The sequence below is a fragment of the Pavona decussata genome, unplaced genomic scaffold (assembly GCF_977016875.1).
Source record: "Pavona decussata unplaced genomic scaffold, jaPavDecu1.1 SCAFFOLD_286, whole genome shotgun sequence".
In the NCBI taxonomy this organism is placed as follows: domain Eukaryota; kingdom Metazoa; phylum Cnidaria; class Anthozoa; order Scleractinia; family Agariciidae; genus Pavona; species Pavona decussata.
In genome coordinates this window covers 304,124-329,776 of record NW_028145687.1, presented here as the reverse complement: position 1 = coordinate 329,776, position 25,653 = coordinate 304,124, and the positions used below count along the sequence as shown (strand labels likewise).

General features: G+C 41.2%; 2 protein-coding genes, 1 long non-coding RNA gene and 1 pseudogene across 9 annotated transcripts in view; 1 reads left to right on the top strand and 3 right to left on the bottom strand.

Moving 5' to 3' along the window:
• LOC146455049 (uncharacterized) overlaps positions 1 to 10,470 on the top strand; it is a 41,774-nt gene extending 31,304 nt beyond the window's left edge. For all 3 annotated transcript variants that reach the window (XM_085094748.1, XM_085094747.1, XM_085094749.1), the window contains 4 exons: positions 451 to 557; positions 859 to 1,006; positions 1,987 to 2,159; positions 4,536 to 10,470. In XM_085094748.1, the coding sequence (XP_084950874.1) occupies positions 451 to 557; positions 859 to 1,006; positions 1,987 to 2,159; positions 4,536 to 6,274 (2,167 nt within the window). In that variant the 3' untranslated portion in view covers positions 6,275 to 10,470. The remainder of the gene's footprint in view (positions 1 to 450; positions 558 to 858; positions 1,007 to 1,986; positions 2,160 to 4,535) is intronic.
• Positions 1 to 25,485, bottom strand: part of LOC146455046 (uncharacterized) — a 50,427-nt gene extending 24,942 nt beyond the window's left edge. For 4 of the 5 annotated variants that reach the window (XR_014859110.1, XR_014859108.1, XR_014859111.1 and 1 more), the window contains exons 1-4: positions 24,183 to 24,277; positions 23,782 to 23,898; positions 17,537 to 17,653; positions 3,973 to 4,071 (exon numbers count right to left, since the gene is read on the bottom strand). This is a non-coding gene — a long non-coding RNA (uncharacterized LOC146455046). Of the gene's footprint in view, positions 1 to 3,972; positions 4,072 to 17,536; positions 17,654 to 23,781; positions 23,899 to 24,182; positions 24,278 to 25,237 lie in introns of those variants that run through there. The other variant, XR_014859109.1, reaches the window with a different exon arrangement.
• Positions 12,872 to 14,398, bottom strand: LOC146455048 (BTB and MATH domain-containing protein 36-like). The gene has a single exon (XM_085094709.1). It carries the CDS (start codon positions 13,794 to 13,796, stop codon positions 12,963 to 12,965), a length of 834 nt encoding a protein of 277 aa, XP_084950835.1. The 5' UTR covers positions 13,797 to 14,398; the 3' UTR covers positions 12,872 to 12,962.
• Positions 19,378 to 20,955, bottom strand: LOC146455047 (BTB and MATH domain-containing protein 36-like; annotated as a pseudogene).
• Positions 25,486 to 25,653: the final 168 nt, after the last annotated feature.

Sequence of the window (25,653 nt, the reverse complement as noted above, 5' to 3'; positions counted from 1 at the left end):
CACAGACTCAACGTTAGAACCACCTTGTACATCATAATAAACAGCGCCATATGAAAGTGCTGCTCAGTAGCTTTCATTTGAATGGTCACACATTAGGTCTCAAAAGTTAGAACCACCTTGTACAGCATAATAAACAGCACCGCAGGAAAAGTACTGCTCATGTCTTCATTTGAATTTACATAGTATAGAATTTCAACTGCAGACTCAAACATTGGAGCATAAAAACTAGCACAACAGGAAAGTAATAGTACCACTCAGTAGCTTTCATCCAAATGGGTTTGTCCACAGACTCAAATGTTAGTACCATCTTGTGCAGGATAATAAATTGCACCACAGGAAAGCACTGCTCAATTTCCTTCATTTAAACGTTCAAATCGCAGAATTTTCATCCACAGACTCCGATGTTGTTTTAGTAAAGGGTCACATCTGACCATGCTTCGTTTCTTGCAGAATACACAAGTTTATGGATTATTTTGCACGGGACATTGTTGGAATCTCAGCCTATGACTTCTACCATGCCAATGATATAACTGCGATTCAAGGTCACCACGCAAAGTGTAAGCATGCAATTTTGTTTTCATTAATTGTGTAAATTTAGTGACAGGATAAGCAGTAAATCTGTTTCAAAGAATGATGGTTTGTCAGCCAATTTGCAATGAGGGGAAAAAAGGTGACTCAAGAAAACAGTGTTTCAAATGTGTTTAAACAGAGGCGATTTTGACCCTTCTGGCCTGAGATGGGACAAAGAGTTTAGGAGTCACACTGTAAATCTGAAAGATGTATACTAGTTCTAAAATTGAGTCATGGATCATGAGGATGCAGCACTCATGTTCTTTAAAATACTCGTTGCATCAACAGTTCTAACAAAGGGTCAGGTGCTCACAAAGTACTATCGCTGGATGAACAAGAATGGCGGCTGGGTTTGGATGCAAACAAAGGCGTCTCTCATCCCACATCCAACAAATCCAGAACTGAAGCAAATGTTGTGTCTCAATTACATTGTCAGGTAGGCAGACGTCTTGTGTTTTGACTTTTTTGTGAAGGAGTTCTCAAAAATGAAAATTTGACAAAAAAATCCAAGTGTTTTCCTGTGTAATGTTGAGAAACAAACTGCAGTTATAGGAATGTGATGAGATGAAGTGCTTTCATTCTCATGGACAGATTTTAGGATTTCATCCACAGACTCAAAACTTAGAACCACCTTGTACAGTGGAACCTCGATTTAACGAAGTTGCTGGGGACCGGCCAAATTTGTTCGTTAAATCGAGGGTTCGTTATCTCGATAAAACGAACTTGAGGGGAAACGACCAAAATGTTCGTTATATCGAGGTCATAGTTAATGATTGATTTGTAACACAGGTGACGTCTGTCACGGAATTCAATGCTGATGTCGAAATACTGTAGTGCCAATGTCTATGAGATATAAGAAGCCCTTGACTGAAAAGTTGCTGTCTCTTTATCATAAGGATAAAAAGGATTTGTTGACTGTTGATCTGTTCAGCGTTAATCTTCTGTCGCTTGTTGTTATATTGAGGTACATTTTACGTTTGGGCTTCCGGATTATGTTCTTTATATCGAAGAATTCGTTATATCGAGGTTCTGTTCCATACATTTTACTGTAACTTTGGCCGGGACATAGAATATCGTTCGTTATATCGAGGACTTCGTTAAATAGAGGTTCGAGGTTCCACTGTACAATAAGGGAAGTACTACTCCACAGGAAAGTACTACTCAGAAGAAGTGTTGGCTATTTACAATCATGGCTGAAGAAGGGGCTGAGCTTGGGGTAACCAGGAAAGTGGCCAGGGTGAGACTTGAGCGTGGGGCCTCCGAATTTCAAGTCTGGCGATGTAACCACTTGGCCACACTGCCTTCTTCATCACTTCACAAGAGCCCTGGAATAGCACCTTCTTTGCACACTAACACTGTTATTAAATCTATCATTAATGGCGGATTCTGATGTCTGTGTATGTCTCTTTTCGACAGTGATGTGGAACACCGTGGAGTTGTGCTTGGAATGACCCAGTTAGAAGACAAACCATCCCTGCACCCTCAAGCTTACATCACAGAGGTGGAAAATGAGTCCGATGACACAGGAGAGCTGAAAGATGCTCAGTTTGACGACCAAGTCATGGTGTACCCAAAGTGGCATGAAAATTGTAAGTGATTACAATTATTTTAGCAAAAAATGTTACTGGGTGGCAAGGTTATAGCAGCTGGCAAGGTTGCAAAAGTGAGCTACTGACTGCAGCGCCCTTGTGGGTTTTCCCTGGGCTTTTTATGTAGGAAAGGAGACTTGGGTCACTCAAATGCAACAAGAAAACATTTCTCAAACAGGCTGTGTTCTTACTTATTCTGAAAAAAAAAACATGCGCGCATGCGCAGTGAACCAGTTATCGTTATGTGGACAAATTGTCACTCGCTCGCTCGATCAGTCGCAAACTTGTAATCTTGAGATTGTCGTCTAAGTCAACAGGGACTTCGCGCAAAATGGAAGGGGAAAATATGATGGAGAAACGTCTGACAGTGTTCCCTGCTCATTCGCGTATTCTTTTTTGGCGATCCGAAGTAATTTGACCTTTAAAATCCTACCGCCACAGGTGCGAGATAGTTCAACACCCTGGACAAATTATAAGTACAAAAATGAATCTCTCCGTTAGGAGTCCTGGGCATGTTGTCTAGTGGAATGGTGCGCTGATTTAGAAGTACGTTCAACTCCCATTCACGCGGACACCTTCAGGACCGCAAGATCGTGTCCTAAATAGCAAGAGTCCGTTATAGGGGGAATTTATTTCTGTCAAACGTCTGTAATCTATTTTTGCCGGGGACTTAGTTGCTGTCTGCATTATCGGGGTGTCCGTAATAGCGAGGTGTCCGCAAGGCGAGAGTTGACTGTAAAGGGTTCCGGGTTCGATTCCCGAGATAACGGAGAATTTTTTTTTCTTTTCCGCCTTTAAAAGCAAACCACTCCAAAGGCTCCAAACAATTTTCAAAATTAAAACTTTCTTTAAAAATACAAAACTATTCAAGGAGCTCAATCTTGCTGAGGGGAACGGCTAAAAAACTAAGTGGCGTAGGATGCGGAATAAAAAATGCACGTGAGGCCCCTTATTAAACCTTTATATCTTATATTTCGAGTCCTGGGCCAACGAAACACAATGCAAACAATGTTTTATACCTTGCCACTATTTACTTCTGCATTCATGAGTTGGCTCACAGGAACCTTTGATTTTGCCCAATTATGTTGTTTGTTCAGTTATCCCATCTCCCTTAATACCTTCTGTAATGACCCCACATACATGGAGTAGTTGTGTTTTACGTATGGCTGGGGATGATGTCACCAGGCCAAAAATGCTCTTTGAATGTGTAAGGTTTGTTCAAAGAACATAGCCTTTGGGAAGTGATAAGTGGGTGACTTAAGTCTGTAAAAATTCAGTACCCAGTTGCAAGTGCAAAGCTCGATTTAGTTAATCCTAGGTTAATTAAACTTTGATTTGAGTTTAATTGCTAATGAATAAAGATTCTTCAGAAAGATTTTTTTCGTCAGTTTTGACGTAGACTTTTCTTTAAAATTAGCTTAATTTATAAAACCTTTCAACGAACCAGATCAAAACCTTGACCGAACGTAAGTTGGAAGCAAGTTACATTTCGGTACGAACTATACAATCATCAGACTAAGAATATGTATACAAGTTGGTCTCTCCTTCATGCAAGGTAGGTGTTCTGTCTTGTACAAGGAGAGACCTACCTTGTATACATATTCTTAGTCTGTTGATTGTATAGTTCGTACTGAAATATAACTTGCTTCCAACTTAGTTTCTGAAAGCCTTGAGCATTTGACTTTCAATGGGGAATAGCATTAATCAGCCTTCGAACAACGCGGCCCTGGACATATGAGTTCATAAACATACAACATGTGCAGTCATATTCTGTATTGAGACAAGGCATTGAGTGTAACCAGCATGAACTTACCAGTTGTTTTGAAGACTGCTTTCATTGGTGGCTGGGGTTAGAGCCCCATCACTTCCTGTTCTGCAGCCTGGTACACCACCTACACTGTACTCAGCTAACCTGGGGGTACAAGGAACCAAAGTTGAATCAAAGTGTTCTGTTTTTGTTTTTTGTTTTTCATCAATTCACGCCTTTATATACCTCTTACTAACCTCGTTTTCTCGGTCCGTACTGTAAGTTATGGATTCTCGTTTTTCCTGTTGATTCAGTGCCAATAATCAACGCGAAAAAAATGAGTATCCGTAACTTACAGTACGGACCAAGAAAACGAGGTTAGTAAGATATTTATTACATCTCTGAGGTTAATCGGGCGCGCGGGAAAGGAAACTAGTTGAATTTAGCGGGCTTTACAGTGAAATAGGGTGAAAAATACAAAGGTACAATTCAAAGATACAGTTATGCGTGGAGAGTAAATTAAATTTCTTTAAATTTCTTTCACAAGCCAGGGAAATGCCCTTAATTGAACAAAGAAAAGGTACAGTTACAGGAATGAATGCAATCTGACAAATTACTTTCCCTTTCAGCTGACAAACTCGTCCCTAAACCAACACTCATGGACACGCTGGCCCTCTCACGCACAGGCTATCCAAAAGCTGATGCTCCCACACTGGCAGACGAGGTGTTCACAACGACTTCTGAACCGATGAGCAAAGCTGCCACAACCACCTCGTGGAGCACAAGGTATAGTAGCAGGGGTAATAATGATTCAACAAGTACCCTGGAAGATGACTTCGAGGATTTGACCGAAATCATCAATGCAGAGTTGACCAAGTTGGATCGCGAGATTGTCAATTATGTGGCGAATGGTACAAATTATGTGCCTCCATTAGCACCTCAAATGCCTGATGCAAGCCTTGACAATGTGCTCAACAGCAGCTGGTTAGCTGAGATTCCCTCAAATGGCACTACCCAGGGTGGCATTCCTCTGGGAGCTCCAAAAATTGAACCAACTTCATTGGATGAAGAGATGGCTTTTAATGAGCAAAACGTTTCCTCCACTGGCATACCCACTCAAACAATTGGAAACTTGCCGGTGGGCCGATATCCCGATGATACCAAACCAGGCTTGATTCCGATGGAAGAAGGCAACATTAAATTTCAGTTATCAAGCTCAAAAATGCGCGGAGCTAACAGCCCCTGTATGTTCAGCAATGCTGCTTCTGCTGCGGAGAGAAACTTCCAACAGGATGCACCAGTTCTGAGTCACATGAACACTACTTTGACTGCCCCCGTGGGGGGAGGGGCTCAACAGATGCCAAGTGCAAGAAATGCAAACAGCGTGCAGACATCTTGCGCCCCATCAAGAAATCCTGCTTATGCTTCCAGCGCACAGGGTATAATGTCTGGAAGGCTGCCATCTCAGAGACCTGCCGTTACATCAACAGTGACATCAGTTTCGCAAATGGCACCTCAAAAGGAACCACAACTGCAGTTTGTCCAACTGCTCAAAGAGGCCCTTCCGGATGAGACCTACACTGACAAAATGGTGGTCGACTTGGTCGATGAAATGTTGGTTGATCAAGAAGATGAAGTTCAAAGGAAGGAGGATGACCTGAGGCTTGCATCGCTTCTGCAGCAGGGTGGGTTCATGCAAACGGAGGGATTCATCAAGCAGGAAGTCGTGACGCCAACATTGGCGCAACCAACCTACTCATTCCCATCTGTATCCAACAGTATTGCAGCACAGAGTTGTCAACCTCAAATTCCCACTAGTACGTTCACTGCTACAACTACCTTCAGTGCAAGTGAACCTACATATGGGGTTGGATCTCGTATGCCTCAAAATGGAACTGTGCATAATCGTGGCTCTCCTGCGAGTTTCCAGAATGGTAATTCACAGTTCATGAACCAAGAGGACAGTAACATGAACTTTTTGAACTCTTTGCCAAATAACCACAGTGGATTACCTGGCAACACTCCGGGATGGAATACAAACCTACCGCCAAAGCAAAATGCCATGCAACAAGCTCTAAGAACCCTGCTGCAAAATACTGAGCCCAGTCAAAGTACGAACTCTGGCTTACTACCGCAGTCAAACGTGCCCTTCTTACCGCAGCAAAACATCAACTTCGTGCCGCAGAATGGTTCAAGAAGTAGTCAAGGCAACTCTTTTAACATGAACTTGGTTTCGAACATGAGTCAGCTTGATTCTCTGCTCCAGTCAACGCAATTTCCTGCTCCTAGCTATCAGAACGTCAATGGCACAAATATGCCATTCAGCAATCAGAATTATGCGAAGTTCGACATGAACAGAAAGCTTTGACCAGCGAAAGAAAGCCCGGATGCATGCACCTCATGCAGCCAGTTCTGCACGGCATAGTAGCGCAACTACACGTACGCGATTGGTATTTGTTTCTTGTGTAAGTTTTTTTGCTAGTAAGATGGAGTCTAACTTGTCAACATTAAAGCAGTTTTCAATTGAGTGTCGTAAAACCAAAACCAAAGAAATTACTCTGGCCAATCACAGCAGACGCAAACAGCGCAATGAACCAATCAAAATTCGAAGCAAATGCACGTGACCACTGCTAAGCGCGGGAAAACGCGTGCGACCAAGTCACGATTGGTTATTGTTTTGCTTCTCATTGGCTGACAAAGTGCGCGGGTTTTGTCAACCAATCACAGAGCATAATAAAACAAAACCAAAGCAAACGCGCAATTACTTTTGAAACTCAACTGAAAACCGCTCTATTTGCACGTTGCATTTTGTGATTATGTACAAAAATCCATGCGCAATTATTTCACATTGCCTACTTCTCCTGCAGAGAGGAAAGGAAAGCATTGCATTATTTTTGGAATGTATATACGTATTAGTTAACAATGTAATCTTGTTTTTAGTAGGAATTGGCAGTTGCCAAAAGAGAATTTGGATAAGTGAATTTTAATTCCGTCACAGGTTTATTGTAGAAATTGAAATGTTCTTACCCTTTGTATATAGTTTGTTATGATAATAATAAGAGCATTATTTGCACAATGGTGTCACCAGGACAGGAAACTCAGTTAGTGCAAACCTCTGGCCATAACGAAAAGAAAAACTTTGAATAGTGAAGTGCATTGTTGCACATCGTAAGTCCTATTATAAGCCCCAAGGTTAAAGAACTTGTTTTGACTTGCAAAAAGTGGGAGAACTTTGTACTTGGAAGAAGAAGGTGAAGGGTTTGGTGGGAGGGAGGGGGGTAGAGGAGCGTTATATGCATGTAAGCAAGTCGCTGATCACCGATTTTGGTGTGCAATCAAATCTGTTGAGGCGGCCGTCCCTTAAGGTGGAACTTTTACAGCCGAATTTCACTGGTCTGTCTCCAACTAAGCTCTCCTTAATGCCGATTCCTGTAAAGCCCTGGCTGGACGTTCTAGCAATGTTATACAACATTTAATTGATTCAACCATGTTAGAATGTTTAGCGCCCATGTTAGATGATGGTTAACCAACATTTTTTTGTTGGATGATTATTTTGTTTTCGGCCAACCGTTTGACAATTTTAGTGTCGTGTGAGATGACCAGGGAGCTTTAGAAGCAGGGATTTTGGGTTTTACAATACAAGGACCGGAAGTGTTAGTAAACTAGGGTGGCACTGTACTTGGTCAGAATCACAGAGCGGTTTTCAATTGAGTGTCGTAAAACCAACAACAAAGCTAATTACTCTGACCAATCACAACAAACAAATGTAAACAGCAAAATGAACCAATCAGAATTTGAAGAAAATACATGTGACCGGCGCCAAGCGCGGGAAAACGCGTGCGACCAAGTCACGATTGGTTTTGGTTTGGCTTCCCATTGGTTGAGAAAATGGCGCGTAAGAACTCTGCCAACCAATCATAGCGCGCAATAAAGCAAAACCAAAGCAAGTGCAGAATTACTTTTGAAACTCAATTGAAAATCACTGTAAACATACAAACACAAAATTGGTGCAAAATTGTATAGATAGAAATATAAAAAGTATCTTTTGCGCTAGTACGACTAGCTTCTTAACTAGTTATCAATTATTGTACCCTCCAAAGTAACCTTGCTTAATAACAATTATAAATAATTAGCGTGTTTGTTTCAAAGTTTGTTTTTTTGCATGACAATATTTGTTGTGCCGTATAGTCTCCGAACATTTGATTATAAAATGGTCACTTGTAGATTTTCAGCACAACTCGGATTTGTCTGAAACTAAGTTTAACAGAGGCAAATCAGTGAAGGATACAGCGGTCGCTGTGTTAAGCAGATATTTTATCTGTGTTGAATGTACCGTGAATGATCTGCATAGTTACAAGCCCAGGGCAGGCCAGAGAGCATCTCTTAGATACATCACCGTACATCTCTTATTCGCGAAAATATGTTCATTACATTTTCTGAAACCAGTATAACAAGTGAAGAAAGCTTTTGTTTATTATACAGTACACACACAGTGAATGCCAGAAACGAAAATGTTGCACCTTATTTCTCAATACAGCTTTTCAAAAGACTGTTCATTTGAACAGAAAAACAGTGTCATTGGTTCTTAGACAACTTGTAAACCAATTTTTTTACATTATTTTTACTCTCTTCAAGTCCTTGAATTTCCCTTGAAAGTAAGCTTTAAAAGTTTTGGAATCATTTTTCTCAAACTGAATAATTCATCAAGAGAAAACAAATAAAATCACTACTGTTGCCGTGGTTTGGATATGAGTTCCCAATTACCATGAAATTTTGCCAACTTTAGCCTTGAATTTCTCCAAAATTATTGATCATTTGAGAAGTCATATCAAACACTCGAAAGTGTGTTTCATCAGATATCCAAACACCTCGAAGTCGTTTAAAAAAAACTCGGCTGCGCCTCGTTTTTTCAACCTACTTCTTAGTGTTTTGAAATCTTATGAAACACGCTTTCTCGTGTTTGATATCTTACTTAAATTACTGGTCACGAGAATTAACCATACAACAAACACTGATGCACTTTGCTATCAACTCACTACTGACCTGTGTGTGTGCTAGTATTATTAACATTTATTGAGGCAAAGTAGGACCAAGTAGACTTTGTGGTAAAAAAGAAATTAAAAAGGGAAAAAGTCCTTGAATTTTTTTTTTTTTTTTTTGCCTGAAAATTGTTGTTTGATTGGATTAGATTGTTCAATATTAAACTGTTTAGTCCAGTTAAAAGAAATGGTGTTTATAAGATCATTTGCGGTATTATTTAACAACAGAAGCGCATTTAGTGTGTATGGTTTGGGGGTTACCATCACACAACAACTGCATTACTTTTTGTAACAGCTTTCAGGCTTTCACTGGAAGTTTTTTCGTAGAATAACTTTTGACTTATGATTCTCAATATCCGGAATGAAAACGGTTCACTTTCACTTCGCACAAAACTGTTGTAGCATGCAATACTCTACGAGTGAGAAAGATTCTACTGGAGCATTTTAAATCAGTATAAACCCTTTAAGCCCAAATTCTCCTTACTGTGTTCCATGTGTATTTCTTATGTTAGTTGAGAGAATTTTTTGGTAATCAGTTTATTCTCATAACCTGTATGTTAGATTAAATGGTAATATTGTAAGGAGAAATTACGCACTGATCATGTGTTGGGGCTTACAGGGTTCTGAAAGCCTTTTCCACCCCTAATCCGCTTACATGAATCTGATAGTCGCGGCATAAACATTGGCAGATGCGCTGAGTAGCGTTGATAGTTATTTTCATAAAATAAAATCATTTGCAATTTGTTAAGTAAAATACATAGAAATGAAATCGTCAAAACGATAGACGCTTTACCAAGTGAAGCTGTCAGTGACAGCCTTTTGCCTTCTTTGTGTTGTTTGGTAGATCTACTAACGTGCTTATTATACCGTTTTCATTGCTGCAGTCAAGTTGTAGTTGGCAAAATATCTATTCTATCCATTTTTAATACTCTTTGTTTCATCAATTTTCAATTTTTGTATTCTTGAATCTTTTTTTCCTTTCCTCTTTTGGGGGTGCTATTTCAACCCCTCTAACATGTATGTAAACCAGTCAATTCCGTAAGTGTACTTTACCGTGTATACTACAGCTACAGATTTGGAGAATTTATTCAGCACCACAGGAAAGTGCGGCTCAACGGTTCTCATTTCACTTTTATAGGTTTCATCTGGACTCGTCACTTAACCACAGAGAAGCTTGAATTGTGTAAGCTACAGATCTCGAACTGAGTTAGAACCATTTTGTACAGCATAGTAAACCTTGCAGGGCAGTACTAATACATCGCTTGGCCAATTCTCCTTTAGAAAAATCGATCCCTCAATTTTCCTGACGTTTGTACCAGAATTTGGTATGAAAGTGTTGCAGACAGAAGTGCGAACTTACCTACCCTACCCCCGATAGACTTACTTGTTGGTACACGTATGGAATTGATGAAGCAATATTAAAGAGTGTTGTATAATCCCATTCGTACTATATTATTCATGGGAAAGTTGCATACTATTTCCTAAAGACCATTGCCATATGAGCAATAAACAGTTGAAAAAGAAATCTGTGTATTTGATTCTCAAGTAAGCTTAAGCTTTGTATTTCCAGTCAACCGTGAGGGTATGAACCTAAGAAAACATTTTTGTAACTGGAGCTGAGGAGCATTCCACGCGTAATGCAGGTTGGTACGAAAACAACGCAAGCGCTAAACGATTTGGCTGAAGAACTGTAGACCTGACCTTGTTTGTGGAGGAAATGTGAGACTCGCAAAAAACACTGTGCTCTCGCCCTGTTTGTAAAATACATTATGTAGTAACGAAATGTATCCACGAAATACCGTAAATCCTCTAGTTGTCAAGCGCTCCTCTCTTTAAAGCCCTGCTTCCCCTCCCCCCTTTTTCCCTTCACAACCAAATTAATAGACGACAGGTGTGGTATTGTGGTAATTAATGGTAACACCATGGGCACAGATCAAAATGCAGTTTATTTAAGTGCTGGAAGTTCAGTACATCGATCATCCTCATTTGTTCTTGATCTCCAGCTGTATGCATGACCAAAAGTGTTTGAGCTTTTCCACAGGTTTTGTAATAGGTTCCCGCAAGTGAATAAAAATGTTGAAAATAACTTGTACAACACATATAACCAAGAGAGGATATAACATTCCTCAAATCTGCCTCCCCTTGCTATTAAGCCCCCCCCCCCCCCCCCCTTTCAAACGTGTTTGAAACAAATACACCCCACCCTAGGGAGGGGGGGGGGGGCTTTTTCAATCAGTTTGTACCTTTACGTCTTTCCTTGTCTTCTACTTTCCATCCCCCTCCCCTCTCTCAACCCCACCAAGGATCGGGCAACACTCTCAGGAACAGGGTTCGAGTGGATTTGTTTGGATAACTTTATTGCACTTTGTAAAATCATGGGTGCAGAATACTGAAAACAGAAAATTAATCCTTCGATCCAAAAAAATACTACCTTTCCATGAATGCCATGTTTGCAAGAATACAATAATAATTAGTCACTGAAAGAGGCTGCAAGAGTATAGTCCTGCTTGTCACAAATCGGAGGGTACGCTGTCCCAAAGTACCGCACCAATATAGCTTTGCCTAAGTAGCTATTTACAAAAGGTTGGTGCAAGGAAATGCAACTACATGTTGGGTCACGCAGTTTCAGTTATGTCACTACACGGTTGATAAATAGGGCGTTCAGATACTCTGGTGTAAGACCATATAAAATGTTCATAACTGTGAGAGGTTAAAATTCGGGCATTGCGGTTTTGTAGCTTCTGTTATTTATTCAAAAGAGTTATATTGGAGTTGCCCCACAACACTGCAACAGTTTAGTGTTTCTGCACTAATAAGGCATTGACATTAACTGCAGTGTTTAGGAACGGACGACTGAAAGGATCGGCGAAAAGAGCACTAACCATGGCCAGTGCAGTTGTAATTACTCTAACATCATCTCCATCTGATTCTACTATAGTACATGTGACTTGACAAAACAGTATCTGTTGCATCTCACCAGCCCTGTGCCGAATTAAAATTCGGCTAAGGGACCGATTGTTTATTACGTCCTAGGGAGGGGGGACGGTGGTTTTCTAAAAAATCGAGTGTATGAAAATTTTACCCCCCCAAAAATCTTTCAAACAAAAGTTTTACCCCCCACTGCGATGACAGTTTGAAAATTTTACCCCCCCCCCCCCCCCCCCCTGGGCACCACGCTTGGTTACATGAGGAAATCGCTAGCTCTCTGAATCTGAACTGGCAAGAGAAACAATCAGAAGTTAGGCGAAATTAAGTACAGGCGTAAGGTAATTAAGGTAATTAATTAACTTCTAAGTACATTGAACTTACTTAAGGTACTTACTTAAGGTAAGTAAGGTAATTCACGTACCTTAGATCATCTCTTCAATGTCTTGATAATAACGATGTTTTATTATTGCTGGAGTCTATTCTTCAGTCGTCAAAAGAAGGTACACAGAAGGTCAAAGCAGCACGGGGTTTGAGAGCAGTACAGGAGCATTTGATGTATGGATGTGGATCAAGGATGTGGATATATAGATTTTGAAGAAGCCTACCATCTCTATTCGTCTTCTAGTCAATTTTTTTGCCCAGATAAACAAGCCTTCAGAGATAAACTGCTTGATGGAATACACGGTTTGCCTGTCTACGTCATTACTCAACCTATTACGTGCAAGATCTTTGTCGCTCTGAAGAATAGTAGCGATATGGAGAAGTTTCTAGTCGATTTTACCAACTCTATGATTGATGAGTAGAATAATTGCTAAATACATTTAGTTGGTACCTTTTGTATGTCTTGAAATTTTACCCCCCTCACTTTTCGTACAAGGTAAAAAATTACCCCCCAAAAAAGAGCTCTTTTAAAAAAATTACCCCCCCTCAAAAAACACCGCCCCCCCCCCCCCCCCCCCTAGGACGTAATAAACGATCGGTCCCTAAGTCCTCCCGCTTCCTGTTCTGCTCCGGCTACCACAGAGAAGCGTGTAAACAGGAGTCTCTCCCAGATATTTTAGTGCCTTGAGTATCACTCTGATAGTATTTTCACAATTGTTTCCGAGCCATTATTTCCTGCAGTTTACTTTGGAGGCTTTTAAGTGGATAGGATATTTGGTACAACATACAGCAAATGTCACGATTATGGTAATCGCATTCAATAGAGCGCATATCATAATCTCTCAGTGACACCATCTGAGGTCTTGCTGAAACGCGGTATTTGCTAGCTTCATTGGCCGAACGAATATGTTTTGCAAGGGAAGAAACAACAGACTGCCAATATTCCAATGCTTCGTCAGCCAAGCGTCTCAACCTTGTAACCTCCTTCTCGACTTTCTGCATCTGCAATTCAATCATTTTTCGCTGGGAGATTGGCTCGATTTGCTCGTACATTTTATGACGTTTGAGCTCTGTGAGACTCAAGCTTTGCGTTTTGTTGATACACTCAGCAAGTGCCTTCTCCAAGCTGTAGCTCTGAGCGACAACCAACGTCTCCAACACACGAACTCCTTGCTTCTTAGTCACGGCTTCTACAAGATAATCTTCACACTTTTGAGTGAGTTTCGCCATTTGATATTCCTGTGCAAGAGCGAGTAGAAAGTAGCAGTTCCTTTCATTCAGGGCTTTCCACGAGGTCGGATAGATCACCAAAAGCATCTCCCTTATTTCATCTGCTTTCTTTTCCGGTAGAGGAATTTCTTCAGCATTCTTTTCTTTAAAATCTGAGGCGAACATCCTGGAGAAGACGGGCGAGCTCATCGAAAGGATGAGACGATGAACATGAAATTCTTGTTCTTCTACAAGGAGAATCACATCGCTCTGTTCCCAAGGCTCTGAGAAGTCTTGATCGAGCTCGTTACCTGACTGATTTGCTTTCTGCATTTTAAATGTACCAAGTACTGGTAAAAACAGCAGAGTTGAATTTACGCGAAAGACGGAAATTAACCACGGAAACTTCTGAATGCTTCCGGCATTTCTAGCTAATGTTGTTTCCAGGGTCCCTCGTGCAAAGAGAATTTCGTCCCCAGGAGGCGAGAGCGCTCGTCTCGAGGCCCGTCATTCTGGCCGATTATCGGTTTTTCAATATTTAATTGACATATATCCTTTGTTGTTAGTAACAACGTGGTCATGGCTTAAACGCAATGCAGCGTTGATCGCTGGGTCTCGGGGGGTGGGGAGGGTACTCTCCAAAGCTTTATACGGGTAGGCTCCTCCCCACGGTCCAAACCCTAGCCCTTACCCTTTTGTGTACCTTCCATAGGAAATGGTACCCATTTCACATATATACCTACATTAGAACCACTTTATCTTTTTCATTGGGTCAGTTCGAGATATTTTGAGGGGTTCTTAACTAAATAAGAGTTTTCACGCCTACCCATTTCTATTTTTTAACTCGTGAAATCCCTACCAGGAGCCCATTAATGGGCTCCTGTCCCTACCAAATCTCTACCCTTTTATACACCTCCATCCTTCCGAGATACCCCTTTCGGGCAGAGCCTCGTCGTATTGTCCATTATAGGAAGTGCTCTCCCGCCTTCTCCGGGGTTAGGTACAAAAAACAACAACAACAACAACAATAAAAGTACTATTCTGGACATGTGCAAGCTTGTTATACAGTTTCCAAAGCACCTCTCTTTAGCTCAGATCCTTTTGCGCGGCACTTGACGTCAGGGTGTTTTACCCGCCCCTCCTCCTTGGGGCGGCTTGATAATAAGGGTAGCTTGGATATTTCAATAGACAGCTTTAATCTCAATTGATCCGCGTAAAAAAAAATACAGTGTTAAAAGTGTCGTCCCTGTACCATGGTGCATACCGCGCGTGCCCTCACTTATTTTCCTCACAGTTCGATTTTGAACTCAACGCTAAACGTCTACTAAAGAGAGGATTGATTATTCGTAGTCCGCCCAAGTGTGTAGCTAGCTGCCCCGAGTTGAGGCAAACGACACGCGCAACAATATTAAAGTTGGAAACCTAGGTCATGAATTAAGTAAATCGCATCGAGTCTAATTTGTTACGGGCATGGAATTGACAAAGAAATATCCCAATCCTTGTTCGTGAGGTCGACACCATTGCACTCGGTGCACTTGTGGATTGTTCGAGCTATTCCATTCAGCTCGACTCCACAGGCCCGTAGCGGGGGAAGGGGCAGGGGGGGCTTGAGCCCCCCCAGAATTTTTGGAAGTTAAAAAGCAATGTGCCCAAAATATATAATTAAAACAAATTAATGTTGAATTCTGACGCTGCAAGTGCCTTTTTACAACCTTTAATAGTCTGTTTACTACCTGTCAGTTTCCTTCGTTTACAGGCACTCCTATCTTGTGAATCGGAAATAAGAATTAAAATGGATTTAAATCAACTAATCTGAAGCCGTGAAAGCTGTCGAAATAAACTACTTGTTTTCTAAGACATCCCCTCGTTTTAAGCAATACAAAATAATGTCCTTAGTTTATAACAATTTAGTGTTCCCGCGTTGTCACACAAAAAAGCCACACAAATATGTCTTCAAGACCAGAGGAAAAAAAAAATTCTCCTGCAGTCGGATTCTTACTGCCTGATTCTAAATTTCGAAAGAGGAAGAAAAATCTGTTGTCGTTTGTCTACGTCCTCCTTCAAACGTGAAATTAGGAAACTTCACGTAGTAGTCCACGTTAAAGAAAAGGCAAAAACATGTACCTAAGAGTGTGATCCAGGTGCAAAGTTATTGTTTTACTTACTAAATCTACCAGTTTTTTTTTTATGTTCTCGTTGCATCTTAAACTCCCAAATCAGTCTGTTTTTGAGTGACGGGGGAAAGGGGGGGGGGGTTAGTTTTTTGTTTCACCATTTTGCTAAGCCCCCTCAGTTGTTTTAGCCTTGCTGCGGGCCTGACTCCAGGGCTTTACTGGCCTTGCGCATGATCATGACTGGACATGCGCAGTCAAGCCAAAGGCTCTGAATCATTCTACGCCTGTGGCCAGCTGTCTGGCCAGCTACTATCCTTGCCTTGATCAACACACCTGGTAAGTTTGACCCAATAAGTACTCATTGCAACGGTAGCTAAATGGCGGTAACACCCAAACAGGATTCTGACGTGAGCTCATGATACGACTCATATAGAGGATTAACATTCTAAGTGTCATGCTCTCATGTTGAATACGTTTACTCATCACTTATTTCTGATGTTCGTGAGTAATATCAAACTGTCAGTTCATCATCACAGAGAGGTTGCTAAGAGGTTGCTAGTGGCACCCTTAAAACGTCCGCAATTAATCTCGTACCCAGATCTCACTGAAGGTTTGGAAATGTGAAAATGTGCCGCCAGACCGTGGGAGATCTGGGTACAAGATTAGTCCGCAATATCATCGTCACCGGGACTATGTGCTGACTATGTACTGGAGTGAAAGACTGTGCAACGGTTACGATTACTGCATGATTAAAATTTACCAAAAACATGCCTGCTTCATTATTTTTTTTTTTAAGTAAGCATATCGCATATTAGCTGTATTCATTAAAAACGATTTAAAGTTTTTCTGCTCATGCAGCAAAACCATCCGATTTTGCAGCGATTTTGCAATCATTCGGGTGATTCGGTAGCTGTTCATAATATACATCCGTGTTTTCCCATTAAAAATATTTCGAAATGTAAAAATACCCTCTCCTTTCTCGCTTTACTGATAGCAGATAACAAAATGTTTACAAAAAAACACATGCCTATCGTGTAATGCGCGCAGAAGCGACGTTGTTCTCAGTGGTCACGTGACTAATGTAGTATCATATCGATATCGAAACAAGCGATACGGTGTATCGTTTTTTATACTTCGTGATATCGAGTATTTGGTATCGATGCCGCCTAATCACTTGTCACATTTATTCACTTGGTTCATGATCATTCACTGATAATTCAAATTTTCTCCCCAAAATTTTCTTTGGTGGTCTGCGACCTTAACTCGAAAGTAACCTCATTTCAAAACAAACGGTGTATTTCAAAACGATATTTCAAACCAGACACATTCTCCTTTCTGAGGTTAAATCATATGCCTTGCTCACGGTAAAGTAAACACTCTTCCGTGTGTCACCAAGAGACGTTTCTTGCTCGCTGTGAAGGATTGGCAGCTTGTTTCCATAACTCCATGGAAACACAGCAATGTCTCCGTCTGCTACAGTTCATAAAGGAAACGAAAAGCGTTTTGTCCGTTCAATAAAAAAAACCCTGGTTATCACGGCTGTATTCCACACTCAGACATTTGTCACGACCCTCTTCGATTCTTTATGAATGGTGAGTGAATGCATTGGCTCTGTAATTTTTCCGCTGTTTGGCTACGACTTACTCAGTACCCGAGACTTATGATACAGTGTATATCAAAAAAAAGTCTTAATCACTAGTTTTTTAAAGGACAGACAAGTTAGCGACGGATAGAAGGTGCCGGCAATTTGAGAGATTTTCTACAGATCGAGACAAATTTCACGTCCTAAGCGCTGCCTACCTCCACGTTTGCAGAGCGTGTTCCAAAGTCTAACTGTATAACTAATTAAAATTGGATGTTTCGTCTTTGAGCTTGGTGAAAACTCCCCGGCAACATGCAAGAAGGAAATCAGTTTAGGAGTTGCTACGATTAGTAATAAATAAAAACAACATTGCTTACTTGAGTAACTGTTTCGTTTCTGATCCAGGGTTGGCTTCATAGCGCTGTCGGTCGTTCCATGGCGAAGTGTTTTCTGCGTCATGCTCCGATGAAGTTTTGGCTCAGAGTAGTCACCACCTGTTCATCCAAATCATAACAGCGGAAATAAACGTCAGTTTATACCCACGGCATGCCAAAGAAATTCTAATGTGTCTGAGTACAAAAAAAGAAGCGAGGAAAGAGATTAAGTATTATCACATTATGCAAAAAAAGCCTGGCAAAGTGTAATTCATATTTAATCACGTTCAAGTTTGTTTCCAAATGTCTGTCGGAACAGTTTTTTCCTGTGGTCCAAACCCTTAACCTTAAAGCTTTTATATACCATTTTTGACAGGAAAGGTAACCCTTTTATATACTTTTATATTTGTAAGTAATATTATACTGTCAGCTCATCATCACAGAGAGGTTGCTAAGAGGTTGCTAGTGGCACCCTTAAAACGTCCGCAATTAATTTCTTACCCAGATCTCATTGTAGGTTTGGAAATGTGAAAATGGCCGCCGGATCGTGAGAGATCTGGGTACAAGATTAGTCCGCAATATGTTCGTCACCGGGAATACGTGCTGACTAGAGGGGTACTTGGTGAAGTGGGTTGGCCAAGATCAGCAGCAGCAGGGAGGGGGGGGGAGTTGTACTTGGTGAAGGAGGTTGGCCCCGAATAGCAGCAGAAAATCACTTTCAAAGAGCAAGAATGTTTAAACCTTCGGTTAACTTAAAATTTCATTCAGGCGTACATCTTTAATTCCCTGGTGCGTCGAATACGGACCAAGCCACGTGGACCACCCCTCAAGCATAGGCTGGTCCGTCCCCTTCTCAACACAAGTACTGTGTACGCGGAAGGTCAATTGCTTTTCATGTGGGTAGGCACTTGGCAGCAGGTAATTAATAGAGCTTATAGGCTGGGACGACACGACAGCTGACCAACCCAAAGTAGTCGCAAAGGTTGGTGGTGTTGGTTTAGTGATGATGACGGGACGCCCCTTAGCACAGGGTTTGGTCTTGGCTTTTATATATAAAGTAGAGAGGAGTGAAATCGACGTGCTTGATTTTCACAGATGGCACAGTTTGGCGGGATAAGTGCACCCCCGCAGTTATCCTCACGCACGTCCTTGTCGAAGATTTGCGCGCTGTCTTCCAGGAAGCGTTGCGTGTTGGCTCGGAGAACAGTCATCTTATTTTGGGTTCGTTTGTTATTTGTACACTTTGTGCAAGTAGGCCCTGAGGTTTCACCTGTGGTCTTTTGTATGGTTTGGAAAACATGCACTTGGGGCATCTGTACCAAAATTAGCCCTGGAGCTCGTAGATGGTGTCGTTTTCGCCATCGTAATTGTTGGCAGGGTAGAACGGTGCGTGTTGTGGGTGCCATTTGTAAGGTAAAATCTTGGAGAAGACAATTTTTTTTTCAAAATTTATGGCTAGTACCTACGCTGAAGATCAATAAACACTCATCAGGTTTGGTGTACCTGAAATTATCCCTTCCTATAAATTAAGGGTAATACACCCATCATGAGAAGCCACAGGGGTGAGTGGAGGGAGGAGGAGTGCCTGGCAGAGGATCTTGACACCAACATATCTGGTCTGTTGATCACTTTTAGTAGACTTCTAACAAATTTTCAACGACATAAAGTTCCTCGTTTGACCATCCACAAATGCCCTGCAGTGGGACATTTGAACAGAAAATCTCGGGTTTAAATGCCTGGACTAGACTCTGCCGGCCTCCCCAACCCTCCCCACCCCCCCCCCCCCCCCCCTCCTCCACCACTCCTGCGCGCGGAATCTTTGGGTGCGTGAGCTGCACAAAAGAAACATCAGTACAATTGCAGTTACTCCATCTGGTTCTATTTTATTACGCAAAAAAATGTAACTTAACAAAGCATTATCTACTACATTACACCAGCCTTGCGCCTAGTTCTCGAATAGATATTATAAATTCCGCTTCTGCATGCTCCTACCATACAGACTAGCGTGTAAAGAGAAGTATTTCCGATATGTTTCAGTGTTCATGCTATCCCAAAGATATGCTATCTCAGTTACCATATTCATAGTTGTTTTCGAGCCGCAATTTCCTTCAGATTACTTTGGAGGTTTTTAAGTGGGTTGGAAGTTTCGGCCAACGAACAGCAAATGGCACGATCATTCTGGTTGTCGCATTCAATAGAGTGCATATCATGAAGCACTCCGCGCATGACTCGTGGTGGCAAAACTTCACCGGGGCGGTTGTTGCTAGCTTTATTGGCCGAACGAATATGTTTTGCAAGGGAAGAAACAACAGACTCCCAATGTCGCAATGCTTCGTTAGCCAAACCTCTCATCCTTTCAACCTCCTCCTCGACTTTCTGCATCTGCAATTCAATCATTTTTCGCTGGGAGAAGGGCTCGATTTGTTCGTACATTTCGTGGCGTTTGACCTCTGTAAGACTCAATCTTTGCGTTTTGTTGATGCACTCAGCAAGTACCTTCTCCAAGCTGTAGCTCTGAGCGACAATCAACGTCTCCATTGCATGAACTCCTTGCTTCTTTGTCACAGTTTCTAGAAGATAATCTTCACACTTTTGAGTGAGTTTCGTCATTTGGTATTCTTGTCGGATAGATCACCAAAAGCATCTCCCTTATTTCATTTGCTTTCGTTCGCGGTAGAGGAATTTCTTCAGCATTCTTTTCTTTAAAATCTGAGGCGAACATCCAGGAGAAGACGGGTGAGCTCATCGAAAGGATGAGACGATGAACATGAAGTTGCTGTTCTTCTACAAGGAGAATTACATCGCTCTGATCCCATGGCTTTGAGAAGTCTTGATCGAGCTCGTTACCTGACTGATTCGCTTTCTGCATTTTAAAAAGCACCAAATACTGGTAAAAATGTTACTGGCGGAGTTGAACTAATAGAATTACAACTCGGTAAGAAAGAGGAAAATGAAACCAGAGACTTTCAAGAAAACTTCTAAATGCTTCCGCGATTTCTACGTAGGTTATCAATATTTAATTGACAGAAATCCTTTGTTGTTAGTAACAACGTGGTCATGGCTTTAACGCGATGCAGCGTTGATCGTTGGGTTTGGGGGGGTGGGGGGGGGGGGGGTACTCAAGAAAGTTTTATACGGGCAGGCTCTGCTCGGAGGTCCAAACCCTTAACCTTTTATATACCATTTTTGACAGAAAAGGGAACCCTTTTACATATTTTTTATGTCCGTAAGTAATATTAAACTGTCAGTTCATCATCACAGAGAGGTTGCTAGGCAGCCTTAGTGGCACCCTTGAAACGTCCGCAATTAATCTTGTACTCAGATCTCACAGCAGGTTTGGAAATGTGAAACTGTGCCGCCAGACCGTGGGAAATCTGGGTACAAGATTAGTCCGCAATATGTCCGACACCGGGACTATGTGCTGACTATCAGTACTGGAGTGAAAGACTGCAACGGTTACAATTACTGATTAAAATCTACCTGAAAAACATCCTTGCTCCTTATTTTTTTTAAGTAAGCATATGACGTGTATTCATTAAAAATAGTTTAAATTTTTTTGTGTTCATGCAGATAACCATCCGAGTTTCAGGGGCGTAGCCAGGATTTCTAGGAGGGGGGGGGGGGGGGGTTCCAAATTGGTTCCAACGAAAACGGTTGGTCTAAAATCCTTACATTACGTACGTACAAGACTTTGGCGTTTACGCTACGCAAAAAGAAGACGCCTTGGTTGCCGTTGAGCGATCGTGTTTATCACTTCCTCGATATTTATGTCGCGGTGGTAATTGATGTTCATCAACGCCAGCTCAGACTCTCGCTCGCTTGACATGGTCGACCTCAGGTATGTTTTTAACCTTCTTAGTGTACTGAATGAGCGCTCACATTCAGCTGACGTTATCGGCAACGTGCACAAAATGCGGATCAGGTGTGGATGTTAGGAAAGAACTCTCGATCGCATGCTGCGAGTGTCTGAACTGCACTGGTGGGAAGGTCGGCATCCTCAGTGCTGCACCACTTTCTCTTCCATCGCAGGAGCTCAACATCAACCACATGAGGAGAAAGAAGGTCGTTCTCATAAAACTCCAGCGCTACTTCAATGTCAGGATTTCTGTCTCCGACGGCTACCAGCTAAGGAAGAAGATTAAAGAGGCTTCACAAGACAGCACCATTAGTAGGAAAACCACCAGCTCGAACAACACCAATGGATCGTCTACTTATTTCGCGGGCATTTCTGCTATGCACACACGTGCATCTTGTTACACAGTAATCCCAGCTCTGCTCATGTCTCCGAAAATGCAAGTGAAACGCAAATAGATACCACAATGACGTTCACTGTACTTACTGCCCCCGCTTCTGGACTAAAACCCGAGGAGGCACCCTAGGATTCCCCGCGTTTATACATATAAGGAATTTAAAAATGTAAGAAAGTAAGTACTGTAAGTAAATTTGTTAGAATGCGAAAAAAATCTCGATTTGATCAAATTAGGTGCGCACGGTGGTCTCGGGTAATATTTCAGCAAGCGGGCAAGGTGCTGTCGGGTAGCTGCCATTCTGCAACCACGAGGTCTTTGAGCAGCGTTTGACGGGCTTGCGAGCAAGAGTTTGCGTTTCGTCTTCTTCTAGCAGCATTTCGAGGTCTTTTTAGCAGTGTTTCAAGGTCCTGCAACCTCGAGTTCGCATTTCGCCATCATTTAGCTGCATTTCAACCACGAGTTTGCGTTTTTCCATCTTCTAGCAGAGTGACTGTCAAGGTCTTGCAACCACGAAGTCACGTTTCGCCATCTTCTGCATCTTCAGCAGTCTTTCAAATCACATAATTATACATACAATACGTTGTTGTTTCACAAAACAAAACTGTATGACTGTAATAGATTTCAATGTGAAATTTACAGAGAAATATGCTAACCAGTTACATGGATGTTAACTTCAATAAATATTCAATCGTTTCTTTTTTAACATTCGTACGCACAGTATTTATATCCAGTAAAAACCATATACAGGTGTTAAACAGATCTTCAAAAGCGGGGCCAGCAGTGAAAACTATTACTAGTTGTAAGGATAGAACAAAACGAAGAATTTCAGGAATCGCGAGTCCATTACACTCTTGCTGGGATAAAATCGCTGTAAAAATAGGAGAGGGGGGGTTCCGGAACCCCTGGAACCCTCCCCTGGCTACGCCCCTGGACTTTGCAGAGATTTTGCGATCATTCGGGTGATTTGGTAGCTGTTTATAATATACATCAAACAAACCCTCACCTTTCTCGCTTTACTGATAGCAGATAACAAAATGTTTACAAAAACAAGCCACATGCCTATCGCGCAATGCACGCAGAAGCGATGATGTTCTCAGTGGTCACGTGACTAGCGTAGATTCAAATCGATATCGAAACAACCGATATGGTGTATCGTTTTTTATTTTTCATGATATCGAGTATTTGGTATCGATGCTGCACAACCACTTATCACATTTATCCACTTGGTTTATGATCATTCAAATTTTCTCCCCAGAATTTTCTTTAGTGGTCTGCGACCTTAACTCGAAAGTAACCTCATTTCAGAACAAGCGGTGTATTTCAAAACGATGTTCAATTCAAACCAGACCCATTCTCCTTTCTTAGCGGTTAAATCATATGCCTTACTAGTAATGTAAAAACTCTTCCCTGTGTCATCAAGAGATGTTTTTTGTTGTTTATAAAACGACCTGCTGCCAAGCCTGCACTCTGAATGGTTGACAGAATTGTTTCCATAACTCTATGGAAACACAGCAAACAGTTCATTAAAGAAATGGAAAACGTTTCGTCCGTTCATTGGAAAAAGCCGGTTATCACGGTTGTATTTCCACTCAAACATTTCAGTGTTATGACCCTCTTCGACTCTTTTTAAATGGTGAGTGAATGCATTGGCTCTGTAATTTTTCCGCTGTTTGGCTACGAATTACTCAGTACTTGAGACTTATGATACAGTGTATATTAAAAAAAAGAGTATTAACCATTGGTTTTTGAAGGAAAGACAAGTTAGCGACGGATAGAACGTGCCGGCAATTTTTCAAATTTTCTACAGATCGAGACAATTTCACGTTCTACTGAGCTGCCTACCGCCATGTTTGTGAACGTGTTCCAAAGTCTAATTGTATAACTTATTAAAATTGGATGTTTCGTCTTTGAGCTTGGAGAACACCCCCACAACATGCAAGAAGGACTGAATCAGTTTAGGAGTTGCTAGGATTATCAAATAATAAAAACATTGCTTACTTGAGTAACTGTTTCGTTTTTGATCCAGCGTTGGCTTCATAGCGCTGTCGGTCGTTCCATGGCGAAGTGTTTTCTGCGTCATGCTCCGATGAAGTTTTGGCTCAGAATAGTCACCACCTGTTCATCCAAATCATAACAGCGGAAATAAACGTCAGTTTATACCCACGACATGCCAAAGAAATTCTAATGTGTCTGAGTACAAAAAAAGAAGCGAAAAAAGAGATTAAGTATTATCACATTATGCAAAAATGCCTGCCAAAGTGTAGTTCATATTTAATCACGTTCAAGTTGGTTTCCAAATGTCTGACGAAACAGTTCTTTCCTGTCGCGCCGCCGAAGTTTCAAACCGACTTCCTTATTTCAGCGCATTGTTTACAGGTCCGGCTAAAAATAACACGTACTTCATGGGTCTGCCACGTACTTGTGGTCAAATTGGCACTTCATCGTTGCTCTCTCGATTCTTGCCAACTGAGCGCTCAAGTGTTGTGTACATAGACTGTAGTTGTAAAAATTGAAAAAGAATTATGTCAGGAAATCAGGAAAAATAAGGCGTCGCTGACAATTTTCAGGAGAATATCAATGAATATGTAGTTTTAATTGGTATACAAAATTTATACTATATTGCAACTTTAAATCATACGATCGAATTTCAGTATCAATACATTGCCAGCACAGAGGTCACTGGATAAACTGAAACGCGTGACTCATAGTGTTAAATTCTCATGATGTTATAACACAATGTATGACATTACGTGGGGAGATTTCACATTTCGATCCGAAGCAGGAAAATTAAAAAAGAAAAACAGGCGCTGTTAGAATCATCATTAGGCAGCTGAATCTGTTACAAACAAAGCAATATTCGACTGTTAAACTCGATATTTATATATCTGAGAAGCTTGCGTTGATGATACTTTAAAAGAGAATTGAAAGACGATGGCTGAGCACGTCTGAACGGGATATAAAATAATGAAGTTGAGCTTTATACTATCTATACTCAGAGAAAACACGATTTAATCCTCAGCTTTTTTTCACAACCGTTAAGGCCATCCTTGGTATTATTGCTGTTAAATACAACTCTGCTTAATCATTTGTACAGTCGCGGAAAAAAAAAATCGATTTTCTTCAGTAGGACATGGGAATATTTCAGTTACACTGAGCGATGCATAGTGAGTGTAGCCATGCTAGCGTGGACGTATTCCAAAACAATTTAGTCCGCAAAATACTACGCTCGCACGAGGTTTTTAGTATCGTTAACAAATAAGTTGAATAAAGTGCAGACTGCAGACTGGATATATCAGAAAAAACAATGGAGCTTTATACGTTATATTTATAATTAACCTTGTGTATTTAAATATCGATGGACTACATAAATCCATAAAGTCGATACTGCCGGCAGAGTGTCTTTTTTCAAACTGATGTAACTAGCAGTAAAGATGAAAATTGACCAATTTCTTACCTTACATCGGTTAGCTCTCCGATTTCTCTTTCAAAGCATAACCGGTACTTGAGCGCTTTGTGGAGACGTGTGTTAATATGCTAATAAGACTTTCTAGAACAAAAGCCATCATTAGGGAGACGCGCAGTTCAGACAAATTTATTTCAAATCACCGACGTACGTGCGTTGCATACTCGATTATCCCCAGTCACGTGATCACGTCTAAGACATACTGATCGGCCGTTTAATAATAGAACAATATTCCATTTTATTTATTTATTTATTTTTTTATTTTTTGCAACATTTCCAGAACCAAACAGCACCGCAGAAAATTGCAGCTCCGTAGGTTTCAACTTTAGGATTTTATCCTTAGACTCAAAACTTATAGAATAACCTTGTGAAACATAATAAACGGCACCACAGGAAATTAAAGTACT